Source organism: Filobasidium floriforme, assembly GCF_021052385.1.
Source record: "Filobasidium floriforme strain CBS 6241 chromosome Unknown HD553scaffold_20, whole genome shotgun sequence".
NCBI classification, from domain to species: domain Eukaryota; kingdom Fungi; phylum Basidiomycota; class Tremellomycetes; order Filobasidiales; family Filobasidiaceae; genus Filobasidium; species Filobasidium floriforme.
In genome coordinates this window covers 68,599-85,403 of record NW_025763641.1, presented here as the reverse complement: position 1 = coordinate 85,403, position 16,805 = coordinate 68,599, and the positions used below count along the sequence as shown (strand labels likewise).

The 16,805-nt window shown below is 50.6% G+C and overlaps 2 protein-coding genes across 2 annotated transcripts; both read right to left on the bottom strand.

The window, feature by feature from the left end:
- Positions 1 to 11,346: 11,346 nt before the first annotated feature.
- On the bottom strand, positions 11,347 to 14,180 carry HD553DRAFT_325743 (uncharacterized protein; the record flags this gene model as incomplete). The annotated part of the gene is made up of 7 exons (XM_046181643.1): positions 11,347 to 12,167; positions 12,232 to 12,299; positions 12,488 to 12,663; positions 12,888 to 12,980; positions 13,030 to 13,065; positions 13,178 to 13,807; positions 13,845 to 14,180. 7 exons carry the CDS (start codon positions 14,178 to 14,180, stop codon positions 11,347 to 11,349), a joined length of 2,160 nt encoding a protein of 719 aa, XP_046034228.1.
- An 880-nt stretch (positions 14,181 to 15,060) lies between these two features.
- On the bottom strand, positions 15,061 to 15,919 carry HD553DRAFT_336682 (uncharacterized protein; the record flags this gene model as incomplete). The annotated part of the gene is given in 2 exon segments (XM_046182247.1): positions 15,061 to 15,833; positions 15,853 to 15,919. The coding sequence occupies 2 exon segments, from the start codon at positions 15,917 to 15,919 to the stop codon at positions 15,061 to 15,063; spliced, it is 840 nt and encodes a 279-aa protein (XP_046034227.1).
- Positions 15,920 to 16,805: the final 886 nt, after the last annotated feature.

Below are 16,805 nucleotides of genomic sequence, written 5' to 3'. Positions count from 1 at the left end.
GACGTACTCGACCTGAATGGTCCCATCTTGAATGAGATCTCGAATGAAGTGGTAGTGTACATCCACGTGCTTCATCCTGTCGTGAGAGACCGGATTCTTTGCGACACTGATGGCGGACTTGTTATCAGCGAGGATGGTGATCGTCTGAGTTTCCTTTTCAGATTTGTAAAGTCCGGTCTCGCTGAGTAATTTGAGAAGCCAAATCGCTTCGCGAGACGCAGCCGAAAGCGCCATGTACTCAGCCTCGCAGGTCGAGACCGATACCGATTTCTGCTTGCGGCTGGACCAGACCAGCGGTCCGTTGCAGATCTTGAAAATCCATCCGGTCAACGATTTTCGATCGGTAACGTCGTTCGCGTAATTGGCATCCGAATATCCGATCAGATTGAGTCCGTCTCCGCCGTCCGAGATCATGTCGTACCGAATACCCAAGGACTTGGTTACGTGAAGGTATCTCAAGACCCTCTTGATAGCCTTCCAGTGAATCTCGCAAGGTTTGGACGAGAATCGACTCAATACCCCTACGGCATGGGCCAAGTCGGGTCTAGTCCCCAAGACGCAGTACATGAGAGATCCGACGGCGCTCATGTATAACTGATTGGATTCCATGGGGTCGGTTTGATCTCGGTAAGCCTTCGTGAGAATCTGACTGTCGACCATCGGAGTCGGAGAAGTTCCGGATTCTTCCATCGAGAATCGTTCCAAGATCGTGTCGATGTAGCGAGTCTGGTGAATATGGATATACTGACTTTCACCGGCTTGCTTTCGCTCAATCTGGATGCCGAGGAATAGGCGAGGAGGACCGAGCTCTTCCATTTCGAATTCAGAGGCTAGGAACCTCTTGATGTTTTCGGTCTGTTCCTTGGTTCCGGCGATGAGACAGTCGTCCACGTACAATGCGACCATAGCCCTTGAGTTTCGACAGAGAAACAGAGAAGGGTCGGAAATACTGGGGTAGAACTCGATCTTCTGGAAAGCGTCGGTAATTCGAGAGTTCCAGCAGCGAGGTGATTGTTTGAGTCCGTAGATCGATTTCTTCAACCTCCAAACCCAGCTTTCTTTTCCCTTCTCTTCGAACTCTTTAGGCTGACGCATGTAAACCGTCTCGTCGAGGTCTCCGTTCAGAAACGCAGTTTTCACATCCATTTGTTCGAGATGAAGGCCTTGAGTAGCCGCGGCGGCTAACAGTAACCTTACTGTTTGAAGCTTGACGACCGGAGCGAACGTTTCGCCATAGTCGACACCTTCGCGTTGAGAGAAACCTTGAGCTACAAGTCTCGCTTTGTACTTGATGTTTCCCGCGTGATCTTGCTTGGTCCTGAGCACGAAGCGACTTCCTACGATATTTTCGTTGCCTTCGGGCCGAGGGACAAGTTCGTAGACATCGCAGGTCCTCATGGACTGCATCTCGATCTCCATCGCTTTGAGATAAGCTCCTTCTTCAGCCGAGTCCTTGACGTCTTTGAAAGACAAACTGTGATTCGCGACAGCCAGAGTTTCGTTCATGTAGTCGGTCAAGTCATCCGAGCCTTCCATCTTTTCGGTAAGAACGTTAGACAGTTCGGATAACTTCTGTTTCGACTTGGCCGCCAATCGGCTAGACTTCCTGGGTGTCGGTTCTTGTTTGTCGTCATCTTTGTCTTCAGGACGAAGACCGAAACCGCTGTTGTCCGAACTAGACGATGGACTGATCGTCTTGGTAGATTCGGGGACCTTTTCCGGATCCGTAGTACCTGAGGGAACGGGACGCTCCTCAGCTTCGGAGGGAGTTGTACTTCGCTTCTCTTTGAACGTACAGTCCTCTCCCCTGACCTTGTAGGAAGTAAACCTCTTTGGGTCTACAACGTCGTAGCAGACCCCATGAGGATCACTGTATCCGACGAGAATTCCCTTTCGAACGTGTGGGTCGAGTTTCCCGCGAAGCTCGGCTGGTAGCCAAGACCAAATGGTGCAGCCGAAGACGCGTAAGTGCGAAATGACTGGCTTCTTCCCGTACCAGATTTCGTACGGCGTCTTCCCGTCTAGCTTCCTTTTCGGACATCGGTTTCGAGTATGAGTAAAGTGGTGTAGAGCGTGCATCCACCAACGCTTGGACATCTCGCTATCCTGTAACATCGAGATCACTCCCTCGACGCTAGATCGATTGAATCTTTCGGCGATTCCGTTCATCTGGGGATGATGAGGAGCGGTCGTACTCAGAACGATGCCTTTGCTGTCCAAGAACGTCTTCATTTCTTGACCGACGAAGGCTCCATCGTTGTCCCCGTGAAGGCACTTCACTCGTTTTCCGGGGTGGGACGTCTCTACGTAGTTCACGTAGCGTCTGAAGCAATCCGTAGCGTCGGACTTGAGCTTCATCGGAAATACCATGGTCCATCGGGAGAACTCGTCGATGAAGACCATGAAGTACCGATATCCTTTGATGGCCTCGACCTCCATCTGACAAATATCAGTATGGATAACTTCGAGAAGACCTTTCGCTCGTTCGTGAGATCCGCGATGAGGCTGTCGATGAGCCTTTCCGTCTCGGCACGCTTCACAAGGTTCCTCTGCGTCGCCGACCTTTGTGTGATCGATTTGAACTCCGAAAGACTCGTCTTTGGCAATCTTGAGCACATCTTGCTTGTTGAGATGGCACAGACGTCTATGCCAGATGTCGTAGGACAGTCCTTGACTTTGAGCTACGTTTGCGACTTCCGCACCTCCTTCGCCGATGTCGATTTCGTATAGACCTCGAACTAACTTGCCGGTACCGATCTTCTTGTTTTCGAAAGTCAGATCGCAGCGGTTCGAGAATCCGACGTGCGTGACTGAGATCCCCTTCTGAGACAATTGACTGGTGCTCAGAAGGTTGAAGTGCAACTTCGGTACGTACAGTACGTCCGAAAAGGCAGTAGGCTTGATTACCCCGTCGACCTTCAAGAGTAGAACGACTGAGCCTATACCCTCGGCGTAGATTTCGGTTCCGTTGCCGACGATGATAGGTCTATGAATCTTGCGGAGACCTCGGAACCAGGAGAGGTTCTTCATCATGTGACGAGAACATCCAGAGTCGGAAATGACCTTGTCATTCATGTCCGTGGCAGACAGAGCCCTCTCGTTTCTGAGCCAGTCCTTTCCGACGTTCATGAGGTTCTGAGATTCGTAAGCGACGAATGCTCCGAGTCGGAAATCCGAGGACGAGGTTCGTTGCCTGGATCGACCTCCTTCGCTGAGGTTTAGGGCAGCCAGATTCGAAAAGTCTGGTTCCTCGTCCTCCGATTCTTCGGTGCTCGCGACATGAGCGTTCGAGCGTTTCGGCTTGGACTGGTACGAGTCCCCCCGAACCAGTTGACTGGGTGGAACTCGAACCAGTTGTCCTTCGCAGTCTCTCGATAGGTGTCCTTTCTTCTGACACCTGTAGCAGGTGACTTCGGACAAGTCCCTTTTCTTCTTCTTTGGGTCAGATTTGTAGCGAGAGCCCGACTGCGGATAGCTCTTGGCTCGTGGGGCCGAGGCCGGTCGATGCTTTGCGGCCAGGGCGGCCATAGCGTTGTTCTCCTCTACCTTCGTCTTTCGTCTCATATCCTCCGCGACCAGTTGACTGTAGACCCATGCAAGGTTGTTGCATAAGTCGTTTTGTTCGATCGTAATCGACAACTGAGACACGACGTTGTCGTAGGAATCGGGGAGGGATGCAAGGAGAGTCTGAACCATATCGTCTTCGGCTTTGTTTCCTCTGGCACGTTGGTAGTCTACCCAGAGTCGTCGTAGAGTCTGGTAGTGCTGTTCCAAATCTCCTTCGGAATCGAGTCGAAGGTTGCTCAGCTTCTTTCCGATCAAAGTCTTGTTCGACTTTCCGGTGAGTTGGTAGGTGGCCGCCAACGTCTCCCACTTAGCTCGGGCTGAGGTGAGTTGAAGGATCAAGGGAAGGACCTCCGGTCCGCACCACGATTCGATAAGAGCGGACGCCTTTTCATCTTGATCGACCCAGGCCTTCAATGCCTTCCTTTCCTTTTCGGTAATGGGTTCGCTTGGTTCCCCGGTGACCTCGTTGATGTGAGGGCATCTCTCGTATCTCCACTCTTCGCAACCGGCGAAAGTCCAGAGTCCCTTGAGAATGAGAGCTGCCTTTGCCGATGAAGCCCAACTGGTGAAGTTTTGGGAACCGGACAGTTTTTCGAACTTTTGGGTGTCGGTATCGGACCCCATCTTTCGCGGAAATGGACGTCCTTTATCTATTTCTTTTCGGCTTTCGATGTAGGGATTGATCTACCTCGTGTAGATAAGTAGAGCTAGGTCGATGTCGGGAGTCTGTCGACCTCGTGTCGATAGAGTCGGACGTTCGAAGACCTTTCGAGTTTGACTGAGAAACCTTTAGTGGCGAGTGATCGTTTTCACTGAACGAGAGCCGCTACCATGTTGTTTTCTCGCTGTTTCTCAAGTCAATAACTTTGGCTTTATTCATGAATTACAAAAGACTAACCTGTTTCTCAAGTCAATAACTTTGGCTTGAGAAACCATACAAAATGATTGAACTAGAAAACTAGAAGTACTACTATGTTTTCTAGATGTAGGGAGGTTGACGGTCGGTCGCGTCGCGCGTCACGTGACAACAGGAAGTGCCAGTGGTAACGACAAGTGATTCGGGTTGCTCGCTAGAGCCTCGATTTTCGAGACTATCCGTGGGATTTAGAGCAGACTGGTTGCCCTCAGTCTGTGCAGAGTCGTTGGTGACCTCCATCCCGCCTTCAGATCCATCATCGCTGTCCCTCGATCTTCGTGAGCTCACATGAACCGGGATGGGCAGTCTTTCCAGATTGAACTTCCAAGTCAACTTGTGATGGTATTTGCCATCAAGATTGCCTTCCGAATTCTTTGCCTTCCTGCCAACTTGATATTCGAGCACGATCTTCATGTTGCCTTCTTTGCTGGCCGTGTTCTCTTCCTCAATCGCCTTGTCAATCGTAACGAATTCGTACATGTTGCAATACCCGATGGCGTCCCTACCGCGGTCGCCAAGATCTTTATCCCACTGCTTGAACTCCCTTGCTAGATCTTGGGTAAAGTACACCCAGCTCTCTGTCGAATCCTATTGTTCTCCCGCACGTCTATTGTTCTCCCAGAACAATAGACCGCATGGAACAATAAAGCACATCCACTCTTCGCACCTTTCCTTTTGTTCTCGCTTAGCAATCTGCGACTCGCTTAGCAATCTGCGACCACTGTCGCAAGTTGCGACCACAACCGCAAGTTGCGACCGCAAACCGCAACTTGCGACCGCAAACCGCAGACCGCAAACCGCAAACCGCAGCACCTTGCCACCTACCAGAATAATATATATAGCAGACCATTCTGGTCTGATTTCATGATCCCCTCTTGTATATTTTATCCTCATGCAAACTATACAACGGTGATCAACTCGATATCCAACAGATTAAGAGTCGGCTGCTCTACCAACGGAGCTCAACGGGCTATTACCTTAGTTTACATCAACCAACCCTCTTCAACATCGACTTAGTTTCATCATGGCCGACAGTCTCGACCTCGACACTCTCAAGGTTACCAAGCGGACTTACCTTGAGGGTCCCGACAATTACGCGGAATGGTCCCGCTCGATTCAAAACACTTTGATCGATAAGGATCTGGACGACATTGTTGATGGAACTATTCCTCGACCTAATACCCTACCTATCTCTACCTTGGCTGCCACCGCCGGCACGGACAACGCTCCAACTACTACCACCACTACGGTCACTACTCCAGCTACAGCCGAGGAACTTGCGAAATGGATCAAGAAAGACAAGAAGGCCTTCGGCATCATTGACGGAAGTCTCAGTCAGCTTGTCCACCACAACCTTCCATCTCACCTCTCAACTTGGCACGCTCTGGTCCAAAGGGACTCCGCTCACACCGATGAGTACAGAGCGACGCTTCCTTCTGCTTCTGAAAGATTACTTAAACATCTTCAGGAAACCTACTCGGCCGCAAGGGGATCCAGGCGGGCTGAACTTCTTGCAATCATCTGGCGATCCCAACTCGCGGAAGGAGAAGATCCGACTGTCCATACTGGAAAGCTCAAGTCGGCTTACTCCGCTATTACCGTCTCTGGCCGATCCCGGATGGACGACAAGGACTTTGCGTTCGCCATCCTCATGTCCCTTCCTTCTTCCTATGAAACCCTCGTTCAGACCTACTATCTCAAGGAGGACTTTCACTCACAGGACGTCATTGACGCCGTCCGAGCCGAGTACAGGAGAAGGATTGTTCAGGAAGAAGGAATTGAGACTACGGCTCTCATCGCTGCCCGTCAACAAGCACGGAACAACAACAACAACATCGGCGGCACCGGAAACAAGAAGAAGTTTATTCCTCGATCTCCCTTTGACGAGAATGCCTTCTGCGAGTTCCATCAGAAGAATGGACACTCAACAGCAAACTGTTTCACTAAGCCCGCCAACTTCAGTACCGGCAACAACGCCAACAGGTACACAAACAACAGTGCCAACATCGCCGCACTCGTAAGCAACAGGAGTCAACATCATGGCATCAACGCCAGCTCTGCTTTCATGGCAAGCATCACCATCGATCACAATGCCCTTCTGGCCCACTCGTCTGCACTCGACATTGTCGTAGACTCTGGAGCCACTCATCACATGGTCCACGACAGGAACCTACTCACTGGAATCAAACAACTACCGATCCAGGCAAACATCACCATAGGCAACGGCGCCAACATCACCGCCAGAGAATGCGGTCAACTCAAACTACCAAACATCACACTATACGATGTTCTTCACGTACCCGAACTGGGACGGAACCTTCTGAGTGTTGGTGCCGCACAGAGCACCGACGGACACTCTTGGACCTTTGCAAAAGACAAAGCGATCCTCAACACTACTGAAGATGGACCCAGCAAACCGGTCATCACAGCAACACGACAAGACGGTTTGTTTGTCCTCGATCCGGCAAGCACTCCTATTCGACACAAGGCCGCACTCATCACGGCCACCAATAACGTCACAGAGGAGAACATCCTTTACCACTGGCACCGCAGACTTGGTCATCTCAATGTTCGCTCAGTGGTTCAGCTCGGCAAAGAAGGAAGACTCGACAAGACAGTGGACTGGGCCAAAGTTGGAAAAGATATCTACGGTTTCCAATGCTCAGCCTGCATCCAAGGCAAAGGATCTCGACTTCCCGCTCCTGCTTCCAACATCCGAGCCAGCAAACCACTCCAGTCTATCCATGTCGATCTCTGGGGACCAGCTCGAACCCCTTCCATTGGAGGATCCCTCTACTTCCTTACCTGTTACGACGATCACACTCGGAAGGTCAACCTCAGCTTTCTCAAGAAGAAGTCTGAGACCCGACAGGCATTGATCGACTATATCAACCTAGTTGAAAATCAATTGGACTGCACGGTCAAGACCATCCGATCGGATCAAGGAGGAGAATTCGAGTCACATGCTCTTCGTGACTACCTCAAAGCGAAGGGCATCGAGCATCACTTTGTTCCAACTGCCGCTCATGCTCAGAACGGTAGAGTTGAAAGGGCACACCTTACCATTCTCAATCAGGTAAGGACGCTCCTGATCGATAGCGGACTCGATGACAAGTTCTGGGCCGAAGCGGCAAACTACGCCATCTACACCAGGAACCGGGCTCCCGCAGGATCCGACAAACATGTCCCGGAGGATCTCTGGAGGCAACGTGAAGTCAACTCCCGGCACCTTCAACCCTTTGGCTGTCAGCTCTGGTTCCATGACCACAACAACACCAACAAACTTCACCCTCGCTACAAAGAAGGGCAACTACTCTCTTACGTTGAGGGGACCGACAACTACAGGATTTGGGATCTACACACCGAAAAGGTCACCATCTCTCGTGATGTGGTCTTTGGTAAACAACCAAAGATTTCCACCAACACCAAATCACTGGAAACCAAAATCCAGTCCACTCAGGTTGACATCGACATAGTCCCTGAACCAACATCAGACTCAGACTCAGAAACTGAAGAGGATCAATCGGCTGAAGACAATACCGATACTCTCAACTCACCTGATCAGCCTGGTGATGACACGACCATCCCAAGTGATCAGGCTACACAGGCTACACAGGCCAAACACAAGTCATCCGGCATTTGGAGCAAAGGATGGGATATTGCACTGTTACCGACACCGGAAAACCCAGTCCTGCCTGATGGCTCCCGACGAGTCCGCAAACCACCTGCCAAATTTGGATACTCTGCAAACCTCGCTACCGCCGTCATCTGTGGCCATGCACTCATCTCCACGGCCATCCCTCAAACTTTTCAGGAAGCCCACCGATCTCCAGAATGGGACAAATGGCAGGAGGCTATCAAGGCCGAACTCGACAAGATGGATCAGTACAAGGTCTGGTCTGTCATTGATAGGCAAGAAGCTACATCCAAACCTCTTCGAGCCAAATGGCTCTTCACCCGAAAGATTGACGGAGAGACCGGGAAGCCATCCGCCTACAAGGCTCGATGGGTAGCAAAAGGATTTCTGCAGAAGGAAGGAGTGGACTACAATGAACTCTACGCGGGAGTCGCTCACAAGGATACCATCCGCGTCTTCCTTGCTCTGGTCAACTACCTCGACATGGACTGTGATCAGGTCGACATCAAGGCCGCCTTCCTCAACGGAGAACTAGAGGAACTCGTCCATCTCGAACCTCCTGAAGGCAGCAACATCCCTGCCAACAAGGTTCTCCGACTTCAGAAATCACTTTACGGCCTCAAACAGTCACCTCGCTGCTTCAACCAGGCCCTTGACAAATTCCTTCGATCTCTCGGTCTCACTCCTTCTCCGGCCGACTCCTGTCTCTACATCCGATCAACCAAGGATACCCTTCTCATTCTCTCCGTCCATGTTGATGATCAACTCATCGCCTGCAACAATCGTCAGGAACTGGACGACTTCAAGACCAAGCTCAACGACCGATTTGAGTGCTCTGACGGAGGAGCGGTCTCTTACTTTCTTGGATTCAACGTCTTCCGAGACAGGCCCAACCGGAAACTCTACATCTCTCAAGAACACTACGTACAGGCGGTCCTGGAAAGGTTTGGCATGCTCAACTCCAAACCGGCAAAGACTCCCCTTCCTTCCGGCTTCCGATCTCTTCCCGCTACCGACGCTGAACATCAGGAAGCCGCTCATGAGGAATATCCCGCAATGGTCGGATCAATCATGTATGCGGCCACCATCACCAGACCCGACATTGCTCATGCTGCCGGAGTCTTAGCTCGGACCGTCAGCAAGTGGAACAAGCAACACGTCCATGCTGCTCGACACCTTCTTTGATACCTCCAAGGCACTATTGAGCTCTGCCTTACCTACGACGCCACCTCTGGCCAAAGGATCATCCTGGGCTACGCCGATGCTGACTGGGGCGGATGCTTGGACACTCGTCGATCTACTACCGGATACCTCTTCCGTGCTTTTGGAGGACCGGTAGCCTGGAAATCCCGACGACAACCAACCACAGCTCTCTCTACTGCGGAAGCTGAATACATGGCTTCCGCTGATGCCACCCGACAGGCAGTCTGGCTCCGCACTCTTCTCGAATCTCTCCGTCACCCGGTCTCTGGTCCTCTTGCCATTCTCAATGACAACAATGCCGCCATTCAACTCTCCAAGAATCCTGTTGCTCATGATCGCACCAAACACATCGACATGAGACACCACTATCTCAGGGAGAAGGTACTCGACAACACCGTTGAACTCTCCCATATCCCTACTCAAGACAACCTTGCCGACGCTCTCACCAAAGGTCTCGCCCATCACCAATTCCATCACCTTGTCACCGGGATGGGTCTCAGCGGAAAACCAACCTCTTTCGCAAAGGACGCTTGAGTGAGGGGGAGTGTCGAATCCTATTGTTCTCCCGCACGTCTATCGTTCTCCCAGAACAATAGACCGCATGGAACAATAAAGCACATCCACTCTTCGCACCTTTCCTTTTGTTCTCGCTTAGCAATCTGCGACTCGCTTAGCAATCTGCGACCACTGTCGCAAGTTGCGACCACAACCGCAAGTTGCGACCGCAAACCGCAACTTGCGACCGCAAACCGCAGACCGCAAACCGCAAACCGCAGCACCTTGCCACCTACCAGAATAATATATATAGCAGACCATTCTGGTCTGATTTCATGATCCCCTCTTGTATATTTTATCCTCATGCAAACTATACAACGGTGATCAACTCGATATCCAACATAGCGGAGGCACAACGCGTTCGTCAATAACATCGCCGAGTCGATCGATTCCTTCATTCTTGATGTTCAGGCTAGTTTTCCAGCACCTTCGGTAGCCTTCATGCCGTCCGATATGTTAGTCGACGTTGCAGTGACGAGACTTGTAGCTTTTCATGAGTACCTACCTGTATTCTTCCTGGTTGATCCGTTGTCCGAAGTCATTCTGCTTTCAGGGATGTCGCTCTTTGATCTTTGGTTGTAACAAGGCGGAATTGAAAAAGATTGCTTGTGATGAATGTTGGGAAAAATGATCAGGATCGGGTCATAGAAATCGTAGCCAAGGGTAGAAGACCAACTTATAGGACACAGTGACTCAAGACAGACTTGATAATGTCCTCCGAAGCGGGATCTGTTGACAAAGGGGCCGTGAGAACGGTTGGTAGTGCGCTTCTTGTCTTGGCAAAGAAGGTATGACCAAGCGGGCTCTTCTCTTCTGCTTCTAAAAGCCGCGTCACACCGCTCAGTTTAGTTTAGGTTCTCAACAAATCGTGGGGTTTGCTCACCGCAGAACAAAGGAGGATTGTACGGTGCCCTCCAGCTAAAGGTCCTTGAGGTTACTTCAAAGGCATAAGATCGCTGTTCCACGATCTTGCGAAAGTCACTGAGAGGCCTTTCGTGCGGTGTGTCGGGGCTTCCCGCCAAGAGAAAGAGTAAACGATGGTAGCGTGGAGATGTACTGTGCTGTTGCGGAAGTTCAGATAAACTTCTTGCTCTGGACTTTTTATAAACGGTGGAACGCTGCGTCGATTTCAACCTGCTGCCTGCTCGACGCAACGCAGCGCATGATACTGACGGTCGTTGTTCTATGTCGTCCGTATAGCTTCGCTTCGTCCGCCGCTATTGCGCATTGCTATTATGATCAGGGAGTGATAAATCTCCAGCTCTTGTATCGAAACTGGGAGTGAGGCTTGATTACACGTTCATTCAGGCTAGTACGAGACGATCTGCAGAACGATTGTTCCTGAAAAGGTAAAATGGGCCCGACTGCATCTGATAACGTCGATTCACAACATAGTTTACAATGATATATCGCAAACCCACAATCCAATGGTAGAGCAAGCTATCGACAGTGGACTTTCAGCGTATATCTAACCGCTCGATCCAGTTTCATGACTCAGATACGAAACATTATTGTTCCGATCCCTTCTTCGGACGCTAAGAGGGGCATCGATCTGACTAGGGCCTGTCATCAATGATGAATTGTCGACCGTCTTCGGAATGAGTGAAATGCAAGATGAACTACCCATCTCAACGGTTTGAGACATGTTGGTACTCCTATCGGTATCGAACGGCATCGATCGATGAGGAGCTCTAGCATATGAAAGAACCTCTCCAAAATTCAGGAGATTTATCGGCCACTGGCAAGCGTACGTGCTCTTCAACTCTCCGTGTCCGGGCATATCTGAGTAAGAGAAAGCTTCTTTCACCGATCGTGAATGACCTTTCTTCAGATTACCCGAACTACCCGGTCGCTCTTCGAGAAAAGTGACAACGACGGAATATTCCGCCCTTATGCTAGGGGTAGGAGATTCTCGGATCCAGTATAGTCGAAGCTCAGTTGCTTGGATAGAAAGTTGGCAAGTCTTCTCTCCCACTGTATCGAAGCCTAATCTCCACTGAGACAAGAAACTTCTGTCATTGTCTTGAATATTCCGCAGCGTGGATATCACTGTATCTAGCTCATCGATCCAAGCCTCCCGTCTGTCATTGAAGCCCTCAGTATATCGTGCCCTCAAGCCATCAAAAGTCGCAGTGGAACCCATATCCGAGCAAAATGCCTCAAGCTTGGGCGATAATCCGTCAAACTGCTTGGCCATCAATTTCACAAAATCTTGTTGAATTGGGTCTCCAGTTTGAGTGACAACCCGTTGCTCGTCGTCCACCCTAGCACTCCACCGCTGGCCGGAACCTTTACGAATGTCATAATCAGCGGAGGTTCACCTTTTAGAACTTCCACAATATATGATACACACTCTTTTTGGATCCGGTCCGAATCTTGTCGTTAGAAGTCGTTGTATTCATCTTGGTGATCGCGTTGACGCTGATAATTCCGATTGAAGCGGCCTCTATTATCTAGATGGGCTGATGCTAGTGAGATTGAAGGGCGGACAAGCATCAGGAGAATGATGGCTGGGCTGGGCTCCCTGGGCCGTCTTATATATCATCGACGCCACAGCGGTGATCTCGACAAGCTCTCTGGATCGTCGAGATCATACAAAGGAAGGGTACAGATTCTCAGTCATGGTGACGGCTGTGGGAAGCTTCTCGGACCGGGCATAAGGCGGCGAAGCGATGAACGTGGCGTGTTTGATGTGGTTGCACAGATTCTTGCCTTTCTGCCGCTCAAACCTATGGATTTTGGGAACCTTGAATAGGATTCTCCACAGATACCGTATGGTTACCACCTAGTGAGAGAAAGGAAGACGTATCACGTCTTATCTCAAAGCCCTTGAGGGTCTTGCACCCTAAGCTGCGGATGGCGTTCAAGGCGTTCTCGCGCGATGATGAGCTGAAACGCGCCATCTCGCTGCTGCATTGGCGTTTGCGCCAATTATCCATAATCGTTTCGATCCATATATGCGAGTGCGATATCATGATCGATCTGTAATGTATGCTGAGACCGACCTACCGTGCTCTTTGAACGATGTATACAAGCCTGACGCAACAGGATCGGGCCATCGGAAGTTCCGTCAGATTTGTATCTCTCGATCGGGCTACTATACTGTACTGGGATAATCCGTATGCTCGACGGATGGCTAGCAGAGGCGCACAACGATTGCGTATGGATTCTTGTCGCATTCCATAGGCTATCATGGTATCGAAATCATAGCCGATGAACAGGATTCATACGACTGCATGACTGCTGAAACATCCTGATAATAATCAGGGGTAGTCGCTAGTACCAGGCTGAACACTAACACCGTAGTCTGAGACGCCATGAAGAAGAGACTCAGTATGAGAAGGTCCGCTCGAGCCAGAGGTTTCTCTATCCGTGAAGCCGGAGCTGGCTTGAGAGGCACCCCTGCCGATGCGATACACAGTGACGAGTACACTTTGACTGCACGTCATCGTAGGTCCCACGGCTCCCCCTGAGTTGCTCAACAGGTAGTTCACGCTGACTTCCGTGGTGAAAGTATTCCCTTGCCGATCGATCGAGAGGCATCTGTACCCGTAGCTTGGAGTCACGATGACTCTGTTCGATGGATTTGCTTCGTTGTACTGCGCGATCCACTGACTGACGTTCGACGAGATGGCTCTTCTGATCTCTCGGCGGGCATCTTTCAACGCGTTGTTGAGAACTTCAGTTGCCTCTCCGATATTCTGTGTAAGCAGAATCGGCGAGTCTTCCTTGAGACCTCCAAGGCGATCAATCATGGCTTGTATATGTATCGGACAAGCTCCTTCCATCAGCGGTTTCAAGAACTCCCAGGCGTGCTGATACGACTCGGCAGGAGGGAATGCCCTTTCAGTTTCTGTGCGCCGGGTATAAAGCCGTTGTTCAGTGACATCCCAATGATAGGACATAATGGGACGATTGATTCGATAGTGCTGGTGAAGATTGCTGAGCAGGAAAGTCCATGCCCACTACCTGATCTTGGCAAGCAATGGCCTTCAGCGATTTATACTGCTTGGGCATCGCTTGGGCATAGTTTTCCTTTCTTGCCAATTTTCCGGCGAGGTCAATGGAGGGATTCGTATTCTTGAACCTTTCAGTACCGCGTCTTGCTGAACTCTCGGCAGTCTGCGGATAAGGTCTGAAGGGAGACTGTCTAAGGGATACTGATCGGTTATGACCTGTGTCTCCTTCGCGAGACGAAGGTGGCTGTGAAATCCGCCGCTGGGACGCCTGCAACTGAGACCTTGCATCGCGGAGATAAGAGACGGATCGGACTTCGAAATCAGGCTGATTCAAAGGAGACATGACGCACCGTCGATCCTATTAATTTTCACCGGCAGAGCTAAACATCCAGCGAAGGTGGAGCTGACGAAACCATGCACAACCCGGAAAGACATTTGTTAAATCAGACAGATGTTAGCTAAAGATACTTGCTTCTACTAGTATATTCCAGGTTTCGATTCACCCGTCCATCGAAGACCTTTGATCACGCCGCGCTGTAGCGCATTGACTACCTATAAACAGTGCGGACGCCCCGCATTGTCGACACTAGTACAACCAATGAGACGGAAGATGCGTGTGGTATGACGCCGCTAGATACCTCCAACTTCGTATCAGGTTTCAAGGCGTGCGCCGATTTTAGCGCGCGGACGGGCTGAAACCGACTCGATACTATCACGATCCGAAAGCATGTAGGCCAGTCTGTCATTACGTTCTCCTGGGGAACATCACCTAATCAGTAGAATTGATGCGCCCGCCCAGATCTTCTCGCTGTTGATGTTCCCTGCTCGAGTGTACCGATGCAACCCAACTGGTGCATCGCAAAGCTGGGGCTTGAGTCACAGTACACAGATTCGAGCTCATAAGCAGGGAATTCTTCGTAAAATCATTCAACAATTTCTTCCCTAAGGGGAGAAGATATCTGCCTTACTGCTCTATCATGGCCACTGAACATATCAAGAGCCGGCGTACCTATTGACAGGCGAGTGAACGGATCGGGTTGTTCAAGAAAGATCTGTCGACGATAGATACTGGCATCTAGAGCGCAACAGAAACTTAAGGCGATGTATCGAATGTTGGCCAGTTTACAGCATCGGTGACTAAGAAAGATCAGCCTGGGAAGGGTCAACAAAGCCCATTGTGACTACTTGCGATTGTTGCCTACTCCAAATCGTATGAATGATCATCACAAGCCCAACTTTCTAATCGTCTTTCCGAACTTCTTGAAGATCGACGGAGGTTTCAGCGAGGTCATCGTTTCCTGACTGGTAGCATCGCTCCGCCCTTCCGGAGTCTCTGGCCGAGGCAAGCTACATTCAGCGGGGCGTGTCGCAACGGAGGAGACATCAGACATCTGTGGCGAATCTGTGATCGCAGTTTCTTTGCTTGTGTCGCCCGAAGAGACGTCCTCATCGATCGTGTCAGGACGATCGAGCGGTTTTTCTTTTTGCCGATACAAGCGGTATCGGGCGCGCCACTGCCAAAAGAGGGGATAGCATGTGTGATCGCCGTCATCTTGGGGAATTGTAAGTGCGATCGTGCAGCAGAATGGAAACTCAAGATACTCCTGTGTAGGGTCATGATCCGCCTTCCCAATAGTGTAGTCGACTTTACCAAGCGGATTCTTGCAGTTCCTGTATCTCTTGCGTAGATATTGATCAGCCGGCCAATTGGCGGAGATCGCCTTCTTCAAGGCCTCATCACTCTGAGGACTCCAATACTGCGTATTTGCTGCAACCTCAAAATTCTTGAGAACTTCGTCCCAGTCTTCGCCACAGGACTTTTTCAAGATCGCTGAGAGTGCGGGTGCCAACACCTCCTGGACAATCTTGCTTATGCCCAACCCCAATTCTTTCCATACGTGGTGATGTCCCGACAGCGACACGTCTCGTAGTGGAAGGTTGTGCTCCACAACAAGCTCAGGTAGGCCCTCTGCCCGCAATTCTAGGGTGATGTTCTCTACGGAAAGGAATCTCACCTTTAACGAGGACCAGGTATAGCGCCAATGCGGTTTTCAGCAGCTCACCTCGAGGGGTCATGACCATTTCGGATGAAGGTTCTGATATTGCAGGTTCTAACGATGAAGTGGGAGGTCACCATAAGTTCCAGTAATCAGGGAAGGTAGGTAATTAACCGTTTGACCATATAGCATTGGGAGAAGACGAGCAGCAAGTCACGCGCCGAGTTTCAGATCAAAGGAAGGCTGCATAGTCGATTTCATCATTATTGCGCCAGACTCACAGCATTAAGGACGGCGAGCGATCACTCAATCTCTGATGTCTGCCCCATTGATAGCTATGTACTAGTAGTCATTATGACGAAATATGACGAGACGGAAGTAGCGGTATCACGTGACCGGATGCAACTCGGTTCAGGTGGGGAAGTCCACTCACAATTTGAGCCGGGCTACCGGATCATCTTCGTTATCGCGTGGAGTCTGCGTTATCAAGCTACGGACAGTTCAGAAGCCTTGTTTCGTAAGACCAGCGACTATTCGCTGGTGATGAACGGGAAGATTCGATGACGTTATGAGAACCATGATGACTTACGGAGAACGGTCGACAGTCAAGAATAATGCAGACAAAGGAACGAAGTTTTTTTTGCAAGAGCTTTTCTGAGCTAGTCAGATTCCGACGGGTCGACATATGTGCATTCTTTCAGATATGTATCATCCGATGTAAGCCGTCCTCCAACCGATCAGCTTCCCATCGATAGCTTCCATACCGCCTCTGTTAGCTGAAACGCGGTGGTGGCGATTCACGTCCGGCCAAGCGGTATCGCGCTCTCTAAGCATGAACTGACTGTTCATACTATTATATCAACATGACCCGTGCTGTTATGCAAGGGCAATCGCGGCATCTATGTGTAGAGTGACTGATGGGATTGGCACGTCATATCGGTCCAGGGCTTCAGAGGCTGAAAGCACGACAG